Source organism: Rhincodon typus, chromosome 2 (genome assembly GCF_021869965.1).
Source record: "Rhincodon typus isolate 14 chromosome 2, sRhiTyp1.1, whole genome shotgun sequence".
In the NCBI taxonomy this organism is placed as follows: domain Eukaryota; kingdom Metazoa; phylum Chordata; class Chondrichthyes; order Orectolobiformes; family Rhincodontidae; genus Rhincodon; species Rhincodon typus.
Genome location: NC_063333.1, coordinates 128,493,119 through 128,511,026, shown reverse-complemented (window position 1 = coordinate 128,511,026; position 17,908 = coordinate 128,493,119). Strand labels below are relative to the sequence as shown.

The following is a 17,908-nucleotide window of genomic DNA, read 5'->3' as shown; positions in this document are numbered from 1 at the left end:
GCCACCTCCCATTCAATTATTATAATCTGACAGTGTATACTCAATTCTGATTTTTGTTAAATACTCATATTTATATGTACATGCATTATAAAGCCAATTTTTAATTGTTTTTACATTTTTTCTTTGCATCTATACTTTTACATTTTAAAGGTTTGTTAAGTTTTTACCATTTGTTATTTTGATTTATTTCAGTGATTCCATTATTAGCATGCATGTTGTTGGATATCAACAAATACAGCCATTCCAATTTTCAATGTTGGCAGGGAAAAGAAGGATGCCTGAAAATTTAGACTAGGAACTGTACCTGAAACACTATCTTGCCTTTTGTCTCTATAAATGCCAAGAAAATTATTATATATTTCCTGCACTTGCATTTTTTCCCTTTTATATCATTGAAACAGGACAATTCTCCACAAAGCAGGGAATTTCTCTGTTTCAGTAATTATTAACAGACAACAGGAAAGATTTTACCGGTTTTCCACGAATGCCTTTTTCACCAGCAGGTCCAGCAAGTCCATAATCTCCCTGTAAGAACACCATATTCTTAAGTAGTATATTAACCCTTACATGCTATATATTAAATGTATTATGTAGATCACTGGATATAAATTAATCCTTTGTGTATAACGACCCAATTTTTCTGCCTCAGAGTTCATGTTTTTGCATTTACTTGGTCTTTTCAGTCATGACATGTACACTTGTATGAGCAATCCACCTCAATTTTGCACCCCACAAATCAATGTTATAATTGCCTATTGTGTATAATTGGGTAAAAGGGAGCAAACATGCAATATGAGCTGTTTAATGAAAATTTCCACAAATTTGAGACGAGCCCACATAGAATGGATCTCCCTTGGTAATTGCCAAAAATGCTGACCACCCAAACCAATGGTTCACTTGTATCCATGGTACAGGCAAGTCAACCCTAATTTTTGAAGAGATGTCTAAGGCTTCACAGTTTGATTTATATGCTGTCATCTCACAGTTTATTACGACATTATACTGCATTTATGAATGGTCTTTCCAAGCAAGTCTGGTTCAAAAAATTTATACCTGCTCTCCAGTTATTCCATCAATGCCAATGTCTCCATCACTACCCTGTTAGAAGAGGACACAGGTTTTAGTACACGGTGTAAACGTAGAAAGATCCGGCTTAAAGAAATGTCCAAGTTTCATGCAAAAGTGTACCAGAAATTTTTTTAAAAATCCATGTTTACCTTTTGTCCTCGATAACCTCGTCTTCCCTGAAATATACATACAGTTGATTGTAAAATTGTAAGACTCATCTGTGATACTTATTTTTTTTAATGTCATTAGCATGAAGAGATTAGGAACATATCCTTACTGTGAAGCCCTTAGCACCTGGACATCCATCATCTCCAACTGTACCATTATATCCATGTGGACCTCTCTCACCCTAAAGAAACAATAATGTTTTATGTTATGGAATTGTGATATCAAAGCAATGTCACTTAAAACTGCAGGCATTAAGCATAAACACTTGTTTAAAAAGATAAATAAGGTAATAGCTAGAGTTCTCAACAACCTCTTTAAAACCTCTGCCTTAATCATTCTTAAAATTCAGAGATAAATGAATTTGTCAGTTTCACTGATGGAATAAATACCACAATCCTTAAATACTGGTTGGCATTTTGTAAATACTTTCTAGTCATTACTATAAAAGGCTGATTGGCAGAGCCCTGTTTTATTGATCACAAACAGTGTTTTAGGATATAAATTGGGATGGTTCTATATCTGAAGCGATATCATATTGGTAGGGAAGGTACTGAGGAGGCCCAACTGTTCGAAATTTTTATATTTTTTTGCATCATTTCCTGTCTAATAGCTGCCAAAATTGATAGTGTGAGCTAATGAGAGTAAGACATGGCAACAGTAATAAACTACAGCCAGGGACATCAATTGGATTGGCAACAAAAACTTGCATTTAAATTACACATTTGATGTTAATAAAGCATTAGCAACCAAACACTGACACTGGGTCATAGGAGATGATATCAAAATTGATGACCAGAAGTTTGTTCAAAGAGAAAGGATGTCTTAAAATGTCTTGAAGGAGGAAAAAAGAGGCAGAGAAGCTAAGAGGGTCAAAGAAAAATTCCTGAACATATGCCCTAGGCACCTGAAGGCTTGTGCATTAATAACGGACCAAAGTGAATTCAGGAAGTTTAAGAAACCAGAATTGGAGGAGTTTGAAAGATCTCAAATGCCTGTAAAGCCAGAAGATGTTACACAGATAGACAGGAGGGATCTTAAAACAGAGTTGAGACTTAAACCGAGGCATTGCCAGAATGGTAATCAATGTAGGTTAGGCAGGATAGGGGGGATGAGTGAAATAGGACTTGATGTGGGCAAAGTGTGAGTCACCCAGTTTTGGGTGACCTCAAGGTTAAAGAGGGTAGAATGTGGGATTCCAGTCAGGAGTGTATTAACACTGTTATGTGTAAGAAAGGCATAGATTAGGGTTACAGCAGTAGATTAGCCGAGGCAGGACAAAAATGGGCAATATTATGGGCTTGAAATAAAAACAGTTTAGTGATACAGTAGATATATGATTGGTGAGTCAGCTCAGAATAAAAAATAGCATCAAGACTGCTACGTTTTGGTTCAACCTCAGAAGCTTAACCGGTAGACTTAAAGAGTTTGTGCTGGGGAACATGATTTGTGATGGCGAGGAAAGATGACGGCATCACTCTTCCTGATGCTTAGTTGAATGAAGTTTCTGGATATCCAGCACTGCAAGTCAGATAAACAACATGACAAATCAGAGGCAGTGGAGTGACTAGGAGAGATGTCAGTGAGTATTTGGGATAGAAAAATTGCAAAATTATACTAGAGTGCCTTCTGGCTAGCCATAATCATGTGACTTCCACCATGAGGCACAAACTTAGTGCAGGCAGCCACCTTATAGCAAGTTCAGTAATAACACTATAGAAACGAGCCTGTTTGCTCTGTAAGCTTGAAACAGTGAGGTAGAACTCATTGTCATCTGCATGCATGTGGAACCCAAGAGTTTTCAATGAATGTGCCAAAGGGTAGTGTGGAAATGAGAAATGGTAGAGAGCCAAGGATGGATCCTCGGGAAGCTCCAGAGGTATAGGTGCGGGAATTCAAAAAAAGGCATCGCAGGTGATTGGTCAGCTATAACTGGATCGATAAAAACTAAATTAGAGGAATTCAGTACCATCTCGTTGGAAAACTGAGCAGGAGCATTGGCAGAAGATAACATTATCAACCATGTCAAGGATGCAAACAGGTTGAAAAGAAGGGAATAGTTCATCATGGTCCAGGTCATAAAGGAAGACATACAGTCATAGAGTCATAGAATAATACAGCATGGAATCAGGCCCTTCAGCCCAAACTGGTCCATGCTGACCATGGTGCCCACTCAACTAGTTCCAATTGCCCACATTTGGTCCATATCCCTCTAAAGACTTCCCATTCGTGACCCTATCCAAATGTTTTTTAAATGTTGCTATTGTACCTGCCTCAAGCACTTTCTCTGGCAGCCCATTCTATACATGCACCACTGTCTGCATGAAGAAGTTGCCCCTCAGATCCTTCTTAAATCTATCCCCTCTCAGTTTAAACCTATGCCCTCTAGTTTTCAATTCCCCATCCCTGGGAAAAAGACTATATGCATAAGCCCAGGACCGTAAGAAACTACAGAAGGTGGTGTGCATAGCCCAGACCATCACAGAAGCCAACCTTCCACCAATGGACTCTATTTACACGGCTCACATGGAAAGCTGGCCAACATCATCAAAGACCCATCACACTGTGATAATGACCTCCTACAACGTCTTCCGTCAGGCAGGAGATACAGAAGGCTGAACACACACACCAGCAGGTTCAGGAACAGTTTCTGTCCGGGCATTATCAGACTAATGGATGAACTCTAGCCGCAAATAATGTAACCTGCAATGTAACCTGTATGCCTCTAAGTTTTTTTCATCTGTACATCCTTTGCTGCTGTGATTTCTCTGTCCTGCTCATAAAGAAAGCTTTTCACTGCATTTTGGTATATGTGACAATAAAATCAATCAATCCTATCTATGCCCCTCATGATTTTATGCACCTCAGTAAGGTCACCCCTTATTCTCCTAAGTTCCCAGTAATAGAGTCTTATCCTGGCCAAACTCTTCCTATAATTTGGTCTACTAGTCCTAGCAACATCCTCATGAATCTTCTTTGCACACTTTCCAGTTTAACTATGTCTTTCCCATAACAGGGTGACCAAAACTGTACACAATATTCCAAGTGCGGCTTCACCAATGACTTATACAACTGTAACATAACGACCCAACTCCCATACTCAATGCCTTGACCGATAAGCTAAATGCCTTCTTCACTACCCTGTTTACCTATGATGCCGCTTTCAACAAACTATGTTATTGTACTCCTGGGTCCCTCTGTTCCACAACACTCCTCAGGGCCTTACCATTTACTGTATAAGTCCTACCTTGGTTTAACTTTCCAAACTGCAATGCATCACATTTATCTGTATTGAATTGCATTTGCCAATCCTCAGCCCACTTCACCATCTGATCAAGATCCCACTGTAATTTTTGATAACTTTCCTTGCAATCAACGATACCTCCTAATTTTCTATCATCTGCAAACTTACCAATCATGCCTTTTACATTCACATCCAGATCATTTAGGTAAATAACAAATAACAAAGGTCCCAGCACTGACCCCTGCGGCACACCACTAGTCACAGGCAATATTGGAGCAGCTTTTATCAAAGTCATTTGTGACTTTGCTAAAAGCTGCTCCAATGTTGTGATGGATTGAAAACTTATAACTGGAGCTAACTGAGCATTGAAGTTTCACTAAAATTTAGGAAGAGACGACAGCTTAAGATAATTTTTTAAGTGTTTTTTTGAGGTGACAAGTGATGTCAGCAGATTTAATGTGGAGGATCATTCCCTGGAGAGAGAAAACCATTAACAACATCAGCTACACTGGGAGGCTGGAAGGGAAGTTGGGTGACCAACACTGATCAGATAGGGTCAAAGAAGCAGAGCAAGATGAGCTCAGAGAGGACATGCTGGGAAACAGGAGGGAAAATAGACCAAGCTGCAAGTTAGGGCAGAATAATTTGGGAATCACAGAGGAAATGTAGCCAAGCGGGCAAGAGAGAGCGGGCAGGGGCAACTAAACAAATGGTCTTAAGCTTTGAAAAAAATGTTTATGAGCTCCTTGTGGGCTAAAATAACTGCACAGAGGCCGGTATCCCATCACCAAGTCATCCTTTATTTACATGTGTACAGTACACTGGTTGTGGCCAGCTAGCTCAGAGTCAGTTCCCTGAACTGAGAAGATTCTAAATCCCCTGTTTATATTGGTCAGCCAGTGGATCCTGAATGACCCAAGTTAACAACCCCAATCAGGGATCTCATAGTCAACAAGGCCCGCCTGGTTCCAAGCACTACACGGGCAATGGGAAAGAATGCAGGGATAAGTGTTTAAGGATGTGGGATGTGGTAGGGAATAGGGGGCCAGAATTATCTTTGTATTCCAGGATGATCCTGGCACAGTGAGTAGTTTTAGTGCTGGGTGGTTAAGATGCAATACTTGGTCCTAACTGATATGGACATATACAGTTAAAGCGACTGTCTTTTATAGGCATTCAAGCCTTCACTTATTTTATTTAAGGGAGTGACGTTGAGGATCACCCTGGAGAAACAACCAGGAAGATACATTATGAGTTCATTATGGTGACAAGCTCATCAAAGCATGCAACAGGCAACTGAGTGGTGGGTCAGGTAAAAGGAGGCCATGGTCATCAGGGACACAGAAGACACTTTATCTCTAGCACTACCCCAGCTGATATTTACTAACTTACTCCAGACTGTGTTTCAAGCCTAGGACAAATTCAGTAGTAGTACACAGTTACGTTATACCCCATAACAGATATGCAGCATACCTTTAAGTGATATGGTCATAATGTTGGCACAATATCGTGGTATACTGCTCCAAACCTTTCATATTCACATACTTATCCAATTGTCTATTAAATGCTGTAACTGTACCCGCATCCGCCACTTCCTCTGGCAGTTCATTCCACATACTAACCACTCTCTATGTAAAAAAGTTGCTCCTCATGTCCTGTTTTAAGTCTTTCTCCTCTCACTTTAAAAAGTATGCCCCTTAGTTTTGAACTCCCACACCTTAGGAAAAAGACCCTTGCTTTTCACCTCATCTATACCTCTCATGATTTTCTAAACTTCTATAAGGTCACCCCTCAACCTCCTACACGCCAGTGAAAAACGTCCCAGTCTATCCATTTCTGAAGAAGGGTCCAGACCCGAAATGTCAGCTTTCCTCCTCCTCTGATGCTGCTTAGCCTGCTGTGTTCATCCAGCTCTATACCTTGTTATCCCAGTCTATCCAGCCTATTTTTATAGCCTCCATTCCTGGCAACGTCCTGGTAAATCTCTTCTGAATGTCTCCAGTTTAATAATATTCTCCCTGTAACAGAGCGACTAGAACTGCATGTAATACTCCAGAAGTCATCTCACCAACATCTGTACAACCTCAACTTGACATCCCAACTCTGACACTCAAAGGTCTGAGCAATGAAGTCAAGCCTGCTAAACACCTTCTTAACCCTTCTGTCTACCCGTGACGCAAATTTCAAAGAATTATGTATCTGAACCTCTAGGTTTCTCAGTTCTACAACTCTACCCAGGGGCCTACCATTAATTAGCTAAGTCCTTGTTCACTTTAGAAAAATGCAATACCTTGCATTTATCCAAATTAAACACATCTGCCACTCCACAGCCCACTGACCTAATTGATCAAGAACTCTTAGTAATCTTTGATAACCTTCTTCACAATCCACTATGCCACCAATTTTTGAGGAGCCAAATAGCTACTCCTGCTTCCACTTCTTACGTTATTATGTTTCTCCTGGTAACCTGGTCACAATATCCTCAATCTATCCATATAAGTGATCCTCATCTCTGGAACCATTCTTGTGGCTCTTAATTACAACTTCTCCAGTGCCTTCACATTCTTCTTAAAATGTGCTGCCCACAATACTCCAGTTGAGACTGAAACAGAGCTTTATAGAGATTTGTCGAACAAAATTGCTCTTTTCCTTTATGCTCATCTGTATAAAACCTTATTAACCATTCTCTCAACCTGTCCTACCACTTTCAATATTTTATACATGTCTGCACCAAATCCATCTGCTTTGGCAACCGCTTAATTTTGTATTGTCTCTATCCAAATTTTTCTGCATTAATTTTCATCTGTTACTCCATTCCATCAATGTGTCCGTAGCCCTTTGAAGTTCTTTACTATCCAGCTCACAGTTTACAAGACTTGTCAATTTTGCAATACTTCGCAAATGTTGAAATTTTGTCCCACAGAACAAGTCCTGCAGGAAGAGCATCTCTATTGTAAACCTTCCTCCAGTTCAAAATTTATAACCACCCTATGTTTCCTGTCACTCAACTAATGGCATATCGTATCGCTCCTCTACCTTTTATTCCATGAACTCCAAATTTGCTCATACATTTATGGTTTGGTATATTATCAAATGCCTTTTGGAAGTCCAAGTGTACCACAGCAACAGTTTCACCTTCACCAACCTACTTGGTTGTCTCATCAAAAAGCTCAAAAAAGTGTTTTAACATAATTTGTTCTGAATAAATCAATACTGGTATTCCATAATTAACCCACATTTGCCCAAGTAACTATTAATTTTGAAAACCAAAAGAACTGCGGATGCTGTAAATCAGGAACAAAAACAAAGTTGCTGGAAAAGCTCAGCAGGTCTGGCAGCATCTGTGGAGGAGGAAACAGAGTTAACGTTTCGGGTCCGGTGACCTTCTGAGGAAGGGTCACCGGACCCGAAACGTTATCTATTAATTTTGACCCAACTTATCATTCCTAAAAGCTTCCCCATTATTGAGGTATTTACAATTATTGTTTGTTTTAAGTCAGCTTATGTTTGTAAGAAAAAATTCTGACTCATATATATGGATTTGATTGTTTGATTTTATCGATATTTTGAAATGGTGGGATTAATATTGCTGCTGCTATATTGTAGGGAAAAAGAGTGTCTAATGTGCAAGTACTGTTTGTCCCTTAGTAAAGTTTTGATGAATGAAGCATTAAAAGGAATGTAAATAGTTTAGTCAAAGTGATTCACAACATTTAACATCTTTGCCCTTCTCTGGATTTTTTAAAGCACAATCCAGTAAGACAGGCAGTTTATTTGTTCTGTTGAATCATATGATTGTATTGCTCCCTTTGCTAGACTCCCATTTTCCACTAACATGTTCAAACCCCACTGTTGGTTCACATTCTATGATAAATCCTGCCTGTCCATCACTGCAGTTCTCACTGGTTCATATTTACATTTTTTTTTCACTTGCTCTCAATTCTTCAGTGTAATAAATTTAAAATTCTCATTCTTACCAACACATTCCACCATGATTTCATATTGTCCAGCAATTTTGCTTTCCAATTACTCTATTCCTAACTTCAACCCCTTTTTTGGATTTGCTTGTTGCTGGACACTGATGCTGGTGAAGAACCACCAGCCACTTCACCTTTACTCTCTGAAACTCCATCCAAAATGACTTAGCCTCTCCACCTTACTCACCACCTTCAAAAACTTTAAAAAAAAAACACATTTCCAGAGCCAAAGCTCTCTATTAACTATGCTAATCTCCCTTTTTTCTGGCTCAGAGACCATTTCTTTGTCCTTAATTATTGCATTGTTGAATATTTCTTCATGTTAAAGCCACTCCAACTGGACAAGCTGTTGTGGAAAGTAATGCATCTCATTCAAAGTGCATGTTTTATTGTGAAATCTTAGTTTATTTTCACTCCAGCTAAGGGAGGCACTCAGTGACTGGCAGAGGACTAAAAAAAGACTGAGATACACACACTTTTATTCCCAGAATCTGCTGACAGAAATTCACTTCAAAAAATTACAACTTCTGCTGAATTTGTAACTTTCTTCCTGTTGTAGCAATGTCACCCTTCTCCTGGGCATTTAGTACATCTTAATTGCAGCCTAAATCTATTGCTAATCTGTCATTTGTTGGTTTTCAAGGTTTGAGGGTATCACTGCCACATACCTAAGAGGTAAGCCAATAGAAACCCTCAGTGTCTCTGAAGGGTCCATCCAGGCAAATGTTACTGCCTCTGTACAAACATAAGCCCATTCTCAGATCTCACCAACTTTCTTACAGAGGATGCTCACTCATAGTTAACCTCATCAACCTCTTTCCTGCCACCTATATATCCCAGAGCAATATTCTCTTGGACTCGAGCAGTAGATCAACAATCACCGCTCCTCTCCATATTTCTCTCCAGAATATTCCTTTAAAAGTGGACATGAAGAACAGATTGGCATTGACAAATGTATTGCAAGAAATAAACAAGCTTCATACCATCCACAGCCTTATTGGCATCCTGGCTCTGATTGAAACCTGCCTCACTAACAGTGACCACTTGCGCACAATAAAAACTCCCTGGCCACCTTTGACCACCTGCACTATCCAAACTGCTTGGATTGCAGTGTGATTATTCTCACCAAAACACAGTCTGATTTCTCCTGTTAGCCCTCTTGCATTTTCTCTTCCTTTGAGACTTGAACCCGGGGGGTGGCATGGTGGCTCAGTGGTTAGCACTGCTGCCTCACAGTCCCAGTGACCTTGGTTTGATTCCTCCCTTGGGCGAATGCCTGTGTGGAGTTTGCACATTCTCCCAGTGTCTGTGTGGGTTTCCTCCGGCTACTCCAGTTTCCTCCCACAGTCCAAAGATGTGCAGGCTAGATGGAATGGCTATGCTAGTGTCCAGGGATTTGCAGCTAAATGGATTAGCTATCGGTAATGCAGAATTAAAGGAGTAGGATGGGGGGATTGGATCTGGGTTGGATGCTCTTTGAAGGGTCCATACGGATTCAATATGCCGAATTGCCGACTTCCACATTGTACAGATTCTAAGAGAAGCTCACCTAGTTTCTCTTCTCTCTCTCCTATAAAATCTGCATTATTTTCCATGTCCCAATCACCCAGTTCCGGCTCGCATATTGTCTGTCCTTATATTATCTGTCCTAAAGTGCCTGCACTGAGAGATAGACTGCTTATCTTGTAAAGACCATACTTTTAAATTTTTTTTGTAGTTTTGATTGTGGTTTGAAATGGGAAAATTACTGCTTTAAAAACCAAGTATTGTCAGGGGATTACTGCAAATTTTAAAAGCAAGTTAACTGATTGTAGGAAGTGCTATTTACACAGCTGTTTGTGCAAGCAGTGGGGGAAGCCGAGTTACAGTTGAGTAGACAGGACTAGTGAAGCTGAACAGAACTATAATTAAGCCACATTTCCCTGCTACCATTGTGTTGTACAGTGTTTGTTTTTGGTGCACTTCAATGAGATACTTTAAGTCTCAAGCTAAGTTATTGATCATTTCATTTTAAGGTTGGAAGAAATGTTGGCATTCAGATTTTCAAAGCATGCATGGCCTCAGTAAATTACTATGATTAACATTTCATGGAATTGGCCATTCTCCCTATGCAAGAAGACATCACAGTGATCCCGTGACACCAACCTACTCATGTTTGTGAAGAATCCCTCCATTCTCTCACTAATCAGTTGGTGTTCTTGAATGGTCTGTAAATACATCATGCTCCTCAATAATTCTTCCCTGAAATTTTGTAGCCCGTGCGATACAGTTTATGTGTCCGACTAAGGAAGGTTGCACTCTCTGATTCAGAATCTCCACCCTGACAATACCACGTTTCCTTGTTTACTGCAAAGTGAGAGTCACCAAGGAAATCCCAGCTATCTATCGAACTGATTCCACTGAAGGGTGAGTATCTGAGCTGGTGCATGGTAAATCCTGTCACATTCTCAGAACAAATATGCATTTTTGAGACCTCATCATCCATACGGTGTTGAAGACTCTTCATCCACAAACAGAAAATATATTGCCACATTCAAGCTAAGCAGGTTGTAACTTCACTTGTTTCGTGAAATCACGTCAGCCTGACTAACTATTGTATAAATTGATAGGTAACTGGCAGGACCCATCTTGAATGGCCATGTATGCTGAAACGCTATTGCTCCCCAGCACTTCCCATCTGCAGTTGCTAGCTGCAAAAGCAAAAGAGGACCATTTCAATTTGTTCCTTCTCTTTCATACTCCATGCTCTTTCTCATACAACAGGGAAGCAACTAACCTATCAAATTGTAATAGAACATTCTCCATCACTTAATGCAGTGTATTTGATGAGAGTGGCTATCAAGGAGAGGCATGAAACTGCATAAGGATTAGGGCAATTCCCATTGCCAAATGAATGAACAGGATTTGAAGTGCAGAGGAAGAGAAGTATGCCTGTAAGGCCATTGAAGAGATAAGACTGAGTAGACTTGAAAATGCAAAGTGGAAGAATGGGGTGATGCAGAGTGTGGGGTGTAGGTGAGCATTGAACTGTACTCAACGTTTTAGCTGGTTTGGATCACTAAAAATACTTCTTGATTGGGTCCAGGAACATGGTACAACATCTAGCCTTGTCTTAGCAGGTTCCTTCCTTCCAATATTAGGGAAGAATCTCTCTCTTAGGCTCCTCACAACTTCCAGGAATATATCAGGGAGCTAGTTTCAGTCCAGAATAAACAAATTATTTCCCTTGTTTCCCAATCAAACTCCTCTGAATTCCATTATTGACCTTTTAAATATTGGAGTTGAAACTGTATCATGTCTGATGTGGTTGACACATTGAAGTTGCCTTCAACCAAATGGCACAGCTTATAATAAGTTGAACTCAAAAGATATTTAAGGATATTAACATCATGGCATAGCAATTAATCTGATGGGAGGATGCAATTCAGCCATCAACATCTTGAAAAACATTGAGTAATCATTTGTCCCAGACATATAAACTAATATAAACTAACACCACATTTCAAAAACAATACTGAACTAAAAATCATGCTTTTATACACAGAGCATGACTCTGAGGTTTTGTGAATGTCTGTTTCTAGTATTCCCCTGATCAGTAACAAACGGATTTCAATTCTGTGATGCAAAACCAGTACAGCCAACAAGCAGATGGGTTCCATCAGTAGAATCAAAAGGTGAGTTTTATTATCGACAAAAACCCAGCTTTATTTTAGAATTATTCATTAAGTTATTACATTCTGGTTTTGATGTAAACATTTGTACATCTTAAGATTATTTATACAGTTTCATAGCAAGTGGATTCTCCACAAAGATAATGCAAACTTTCCAAACTGGTCACAGATTTTGAGCATAGTCTAACCCTGTTAATTCAAGGTTGCTGAATTCAAATAACATGGTAATTACATTTGTTTTAGAACATAAATTTCCACCGCATGATTCAATCTTTTAGCATCAAAGAGTGCTAATAATAGCAGCAGACTATAACACAAACTGAAGGAGCAAGCAAAACATTTTATCATCTCAGTTCTTCAATGTGTTTCCTCTGCATGATCCATATGAGATACTTAGACAGTCTGTTGGAGAAATTTGAGAGGCGCCACTTGCAGACCATGAAAATTTTTGCAATTAGAAAATTCCATGAGCCACTATCTGCACAGCCAATATGGTATAATGCGATACATCATGAAGGATTCTCACCTGGGCCACCCTTAGTCTACCCCATCATGTTATCTACTTCCGCAAGCAATTGGTCCCCACTTATAGCTCTCAGCTAGATTAGAATGTATCAACAACAATTTTCTGCAGCATGTTATTTGGTAGACAATGAAAAAAAATACAAATGTAAGGCAATATTGTAACTATCTTGTCTAATATGCTCGTGTTTACATTCACATAACCAAAGGCTGGAATTATGTGCAAGTGGTTATGAGTCAGCCTAGCAGAAAGTTACCACCCCTGCAATATCATGGATATGGTTAAATAAAGACGTAACAAGTCAAAGAAATGTTTAATTATGTCTTTGCAGCTATTTTATTATACAGGGCATTCACAGTATGGGCTACTTATTTCACAGTAATTGTAAGTCTTATTAGAACATTTTGGAATAACTACAAAATGCCTTCAAATTCTAAACTCAGAAATATTTGTAAATTCCATCAGAGGCTGGAAATAAATTTGAGACTTTTAACAGCTGTGAGCTGAAAACGGTGCTGATGGATGGACTGTCTATATTTGAAGCACCCCAGTTTACCTGCCTGAGAACTATAGGAAAATTGGGCAGGAGATTTTAACATACATCTGATTTGCTGTCAGCCATTTCATCTCAAGACAGGATGGTTAAATGTTCCTATTTTCTAAGACCAATTTCATCTTTATCAAGTTGCCTTTTGCAAAGTCAATTTTATCAGTGCCGTGTGATTCAAGGTTTGGAAGAATTAGGATTGATTCTAAGTTGCTAAAAAGCTTTATTGGTGACCTCAAATAGACCACCCTCCTTCTCCATGCCAATGACTAACCTGCTGTGAATTTCACAGGGGTACCAACGGGACTGCTCCAAATGACTGCCTATCGAGGCAGTAGATCCCGAGTCATATGCAAGTCAGGATGCCATGTTAACCCATACAGAATCTCGATTATTAATTTAGGAAGTACAGGTCAGAACAAAACCTGTTTGCTCTGGATTGCTTCATGGTTGCACAATCTGAAAAAGACTTCAGGAGCTAATATTTATGCGTTAGGAGGAATACTGAGATTAATTCAAGGCTCTGGTCTTTGCCCTCCTGTACGATCACGACACCTCACCCATGCCAGATTTAACTTGTTGCTAAGTTGGCAGTGACAAGCATTATACATCAGATTGATCATTTGATCATTTGATTGATCACTCACCTTGCTCTATAGATACGTGGCAAACGCATTCAGCTTGTTTGTCCAAATAACAGGACGCTCAATACTTAAAATCAATTCCATTGTAACCTGCATTCAAAGCAGTTTATAGTTTCAGGTGGTGTTCAAGCTATACTATATTGTGAGATACCTGCATTAGCTTTCTCTTATGTGCATTTATATGGAAGTTAAACTCTCTTTACTCTGACACCTGGTAAATGCCACAAACCCCAGAAATAAATAACAGTGGCTGCTTTTAAAGGACAAACATTCAAATCTGTTAAAAGCACCAACTCACTTGTCCTCCCTCGTCTCCTGGGTAGCCTTGAAGTCCCTTTGCACCTCTTTGTCCCTAAAACATGAACACATCAATTAATGAATAGAAAGGACACTCCTTGTTCTAAATTCCAATGAGCAATCATGAAACTGTTAAACATGCACATATATTAGTAACTTACCTTCGGCCCTTTGATCCCTTGCACACCGATCGGACCTGGTTCTCCCAAGCAGGTGCATGAAACATCACAACACTTTGTTTCCATGGCTGCCCTCTGCAGAAAAATATTTTATTATTTATACTTTTTAATAGCATCTTGTGTGATTAACTTCTAAACTTAGTTAAGAAACTGAACAGAAAATTCTTCATCTGAGGAAGTTACACTTATTGATATTAAGAACATTCACAAACAACACATTAATAAAACCGCTTATTGAAACGTTACTGAATAAATGGAGCAATTTGTTTTAAATTCCATTTTCGTAGAGAAAGTTACAGAAGATCAATTCTGTCTTGCTCTTCTCAGGATCACTTACGATTTGGTTCATCAAAGCTTTTCCAATATCCTTCATTTCAATTGATAGCTGTTGTTTGTATCCATATCCAGTTCCAAACTCAATGTGATGAAGCTCATGCACATTGACAGCACCTTCCAGAGCCACTGTGACGAGTGCATGGATTCCTGGAATTATAAAATGCTTATTTATTATCACAATTACTATTGATAATTGAGTAATATTGAAGATTGGATGGTTTGTAGCCTGTTTTAAATGGATGGGAGACTTTTTAAGTGAGTTTATAGAATAAGGTGGAATACATGCTCAGAACAGAAACAAAAATTTAAACTAAAATTAAAACCTTCTGAGGTAAATCATTGCAAATTGGCAATCCTTTCAATTGCTTGCACGTTTGGCAGAATGGCCAAGAACAAAATATTCACCAATTTTTTTTTGAGTTGGAATTTATCCAGCCATTTCATAGTACTGACTGGCTCATGATCACGTATTTTTCCTTCTGCAACATTTCTAACTGCGCAGTTAAAATGGACCCCTTGCTGCTCCACACTACCAAACAATTCGACCGATTCGAAATACTTTTCTGAATTCTCTTGTTTCCATCAAATAAGTAGAGATACAGGACAAAACGTATCTTAAAATTCAGTCCATGAACAAAATGATGATTGATTTTGTTTTTTGCAAGAACAATCAATGTTTCCTAACACAATCTGCAATAGCTGTCCAACTTGGGAAGTTAAATCATTCAATTAAGTGAAACGTGACTGACGAGAATAAACAGCTCACTTGTCAAAGATGTCATCCTCCGGCTCAATTATAATAATCCTGTGCGTGGCACTTCATCGAATGCTTTTTGAGTATCCAGATATACTGCATCCAATAATTCTCACTTATCCTTAATTAGCAGCTCCTCAAAAAACTCAAATTTGAAAAAACATGATACTTCTTCAATAAATCCATGTTTACTCTGACCAATCATATTGGCTCAAACCTTCCAGTCAGTATCAGAACATGTTTTCCAACAATGACCAGTCATGTAAACACCCAATTAAATTCCTCCAATTTTTCTGACTGAGCTTCCTGTAGAGGATTCTGCAGAACTCCTTCAGCACATGAAATCTCAGAGGGAGAAAAGAAAATCTGCCCCAAAGCCAAGCCACCTCATCACCAACCCCGCCCTATCCCCAACACCACCTCCACCCATCCTCCCTTCCCACAACCCCCACCACCCCCCCCGCCCCTGTATGCGCAAGCTACTCAATTGTGGAAAGTAAATGCGCCAAAATTGTTCAATGAGTAAACAAATGAGTGTATGTGCAAATGACAAGGTGTATTGATGGGTAGGGTGGATGTGGTTAAGTGGGAAAATCAGTAAGCTGGATACACTAAGTAGGAAAGTGGGTAGGATGGGTATTAGTCTGTAAGGGCCTGGGGGGGAAATGGGAATGTAGGAAAATGGGAACTGGGTGTCAGGAGGAACCCAGGAACTCCAGGGAAACAGGCATGTTTTGCAGTTATTTCTGATTCAGTGTGAGAAATAAGGCTGAAACATTTGTGACCAATCTTCAGCCAGAAGTGCTAAGTGAATGATCCACTTTAACCTCCATGTGGGATCTCCAATGTCATTGATTCCAGTCTTCAACCAATCAGATTAATTCCATGTGAAATCAAGAAATGAAAGGAGGAAAGAGCCCTGAGCCCTGAGAACATCCTGGTAGAATGGCTGAAGACGTGCACTCTGAAACCACCATCATTGTTAGCCAAGTGGTTTTAGTATACCAACAATGCCGGCATTCACACGACAATATGGACAAATTATAAAATAATTCTGCTCACAAAAGCCAAACAAACCCAAGCTGACCAATACCTTCCCTTCAATCTACACCTGATCATCAAAGTGATTGAAGTCATCATTGAGAGTGCTGTCAAATTGCTCATAATGAGCAAAAAAATGCTTAGTAAGGCTTAGCATGGATCAGGATGACTTGGCTCCCAGCCTCATTAGAGTCTTGATCCAAAAGTGAACTAAAGAATTCAAGAGATGAAATGAGAGTTGTTTTATACAACGTGTGACATTATGGAGTCCAAGCAACATTAAAGTCAATAAGAATTGCAGGCAACGTTCCAACGACTGGAGTCACACCTATTTCAAAGGAATATGGCTTTGGTTGTTGGAGGCCAATAATCCCACCCTCAGGACATTGCTTCAGGAGTTTCTTCAGAATAATGTCTTCAATCTAACCATCTTCAGCTGGTTTCTCAATGACCATCTCCACTTCTGACCTCGTAATGGAGGAACGTTCACTGAAGATTACATACTGTTCAGTATCATTTGTGACTCCTTAGAGGCAGAAGCAGGCTGTCTCTATGTGCAGCAAGATCTGGACAATATTCAGTCTTAAGGTAATAAGAGACAAATGACATCCATATCATGGAAGCTCCAGGCAGTGACCATCTTAAACAAGACAGAATATAATCACCTGCCTTTAAAATTCAGCATCATTACTGTTATAACTATGCCATCTGATAGCATGGGTTTTCAGAAATTATGCTTTCAAAGGACATTTTTACTTTAAAAATCTGTACCTTGGAAATTAAACTAAACTTGTCTCCTCAAGGCAAATACCACAACAAGTCATGTCAGTTACAATGAAACGTTTCATAATCCACTGGATGACAAGGTGCAGAAAACACCATTGATAAGAGCTATAGGGAAGTGGTCACTCCGAAGGTGCAAGCTGCAGGTAGCTGGGTGACCACCAGAAGAGGTAAGGGGGGGAAAGGCATATAGTGCAGAGTTGCCCTGTGGCCATTCCCCTCAATAACAGGTGTATCACTTTGGATACTGTTGGGGGGGATGACCTTTCAGGGGCTAGCAGCAGCAGTCAGGTCAGTGGCACTGTGACCGGCTCTGAGGCTCAGAGGGAAAGGGTGCAGTCAGACAGAGCGATACCGATAGGAGATTCAGTTGTGAGGGGGACAGACAGGAGATTCTGTGGCCGCAGAAGAGACACCAGGATGGTGTGTTGCCTCCAGGGTGCCAGGGTCAAGGATGTCTCTGAGCGGTTGCAGAACGTTCTGAAGGGGGAGGGTGAATAGACAGAGATCATTGTGCACATCGGTACAAATGACATTGGTAGACAAAGAGACGGGGTCCTGGAAATGTGTATAGGGAGTTACGTAAGAAGTTAAAAAGCAGGATCTCAAGGGTAGTGATCTCCGGATTACTAACAGTGCCATGCGTCCGTGAGGATAGAGATAGACAGATAGGCCAGAT

General features: G+C 39.7%; 1 protein-coding gene across 2 annotated transcripts in view; it reads right to left on the bottom strand.

Moving 5' to 3' along the window:
• col6a4a (collagen, type VI, alpha 4a) overlaps positions 1 to 17,908 on the bottom strand; it is a 164,989-nt gene that overhangs the window by 82,256 nt on the left and 64,825 nt on the right. For both annotated transcript variants that reach the window (XM_048613282.1, XM_048613286.1), the window contains 7 exons: positions 14,653 to 14,798; positions 14,298 to 14,390; positions 14,138 to 14,191; positions 1,346 to 1,417; positions 1,218 to 1,244; positions 1,054 to 1,098; positions 472 to 525 (listed from right to left, as the gene is read on the bottom strand). In XM_048613282.1, the coding sequence (XP_048469239.1) occupies positions 472 to 525; positions 1,054 to 1,098; positions 1,218 to 1,244; positions 1,346 to 1,417; positions 14,138 to 14,191; positions 14,298 to 14,390; positions 14,653 to 14,798 (491 nt within the window). The remainder of the gene's footprint in view (positions 1 to 471; positions 526 to 1,053; positions 1,099 to 1,217; positions 1,245 to 1,345; positions 1,418 to 14,137; positions 14,192 to 14,297; positions 14,391 to 14,652; positions 14,799 to 17,908) is intronic.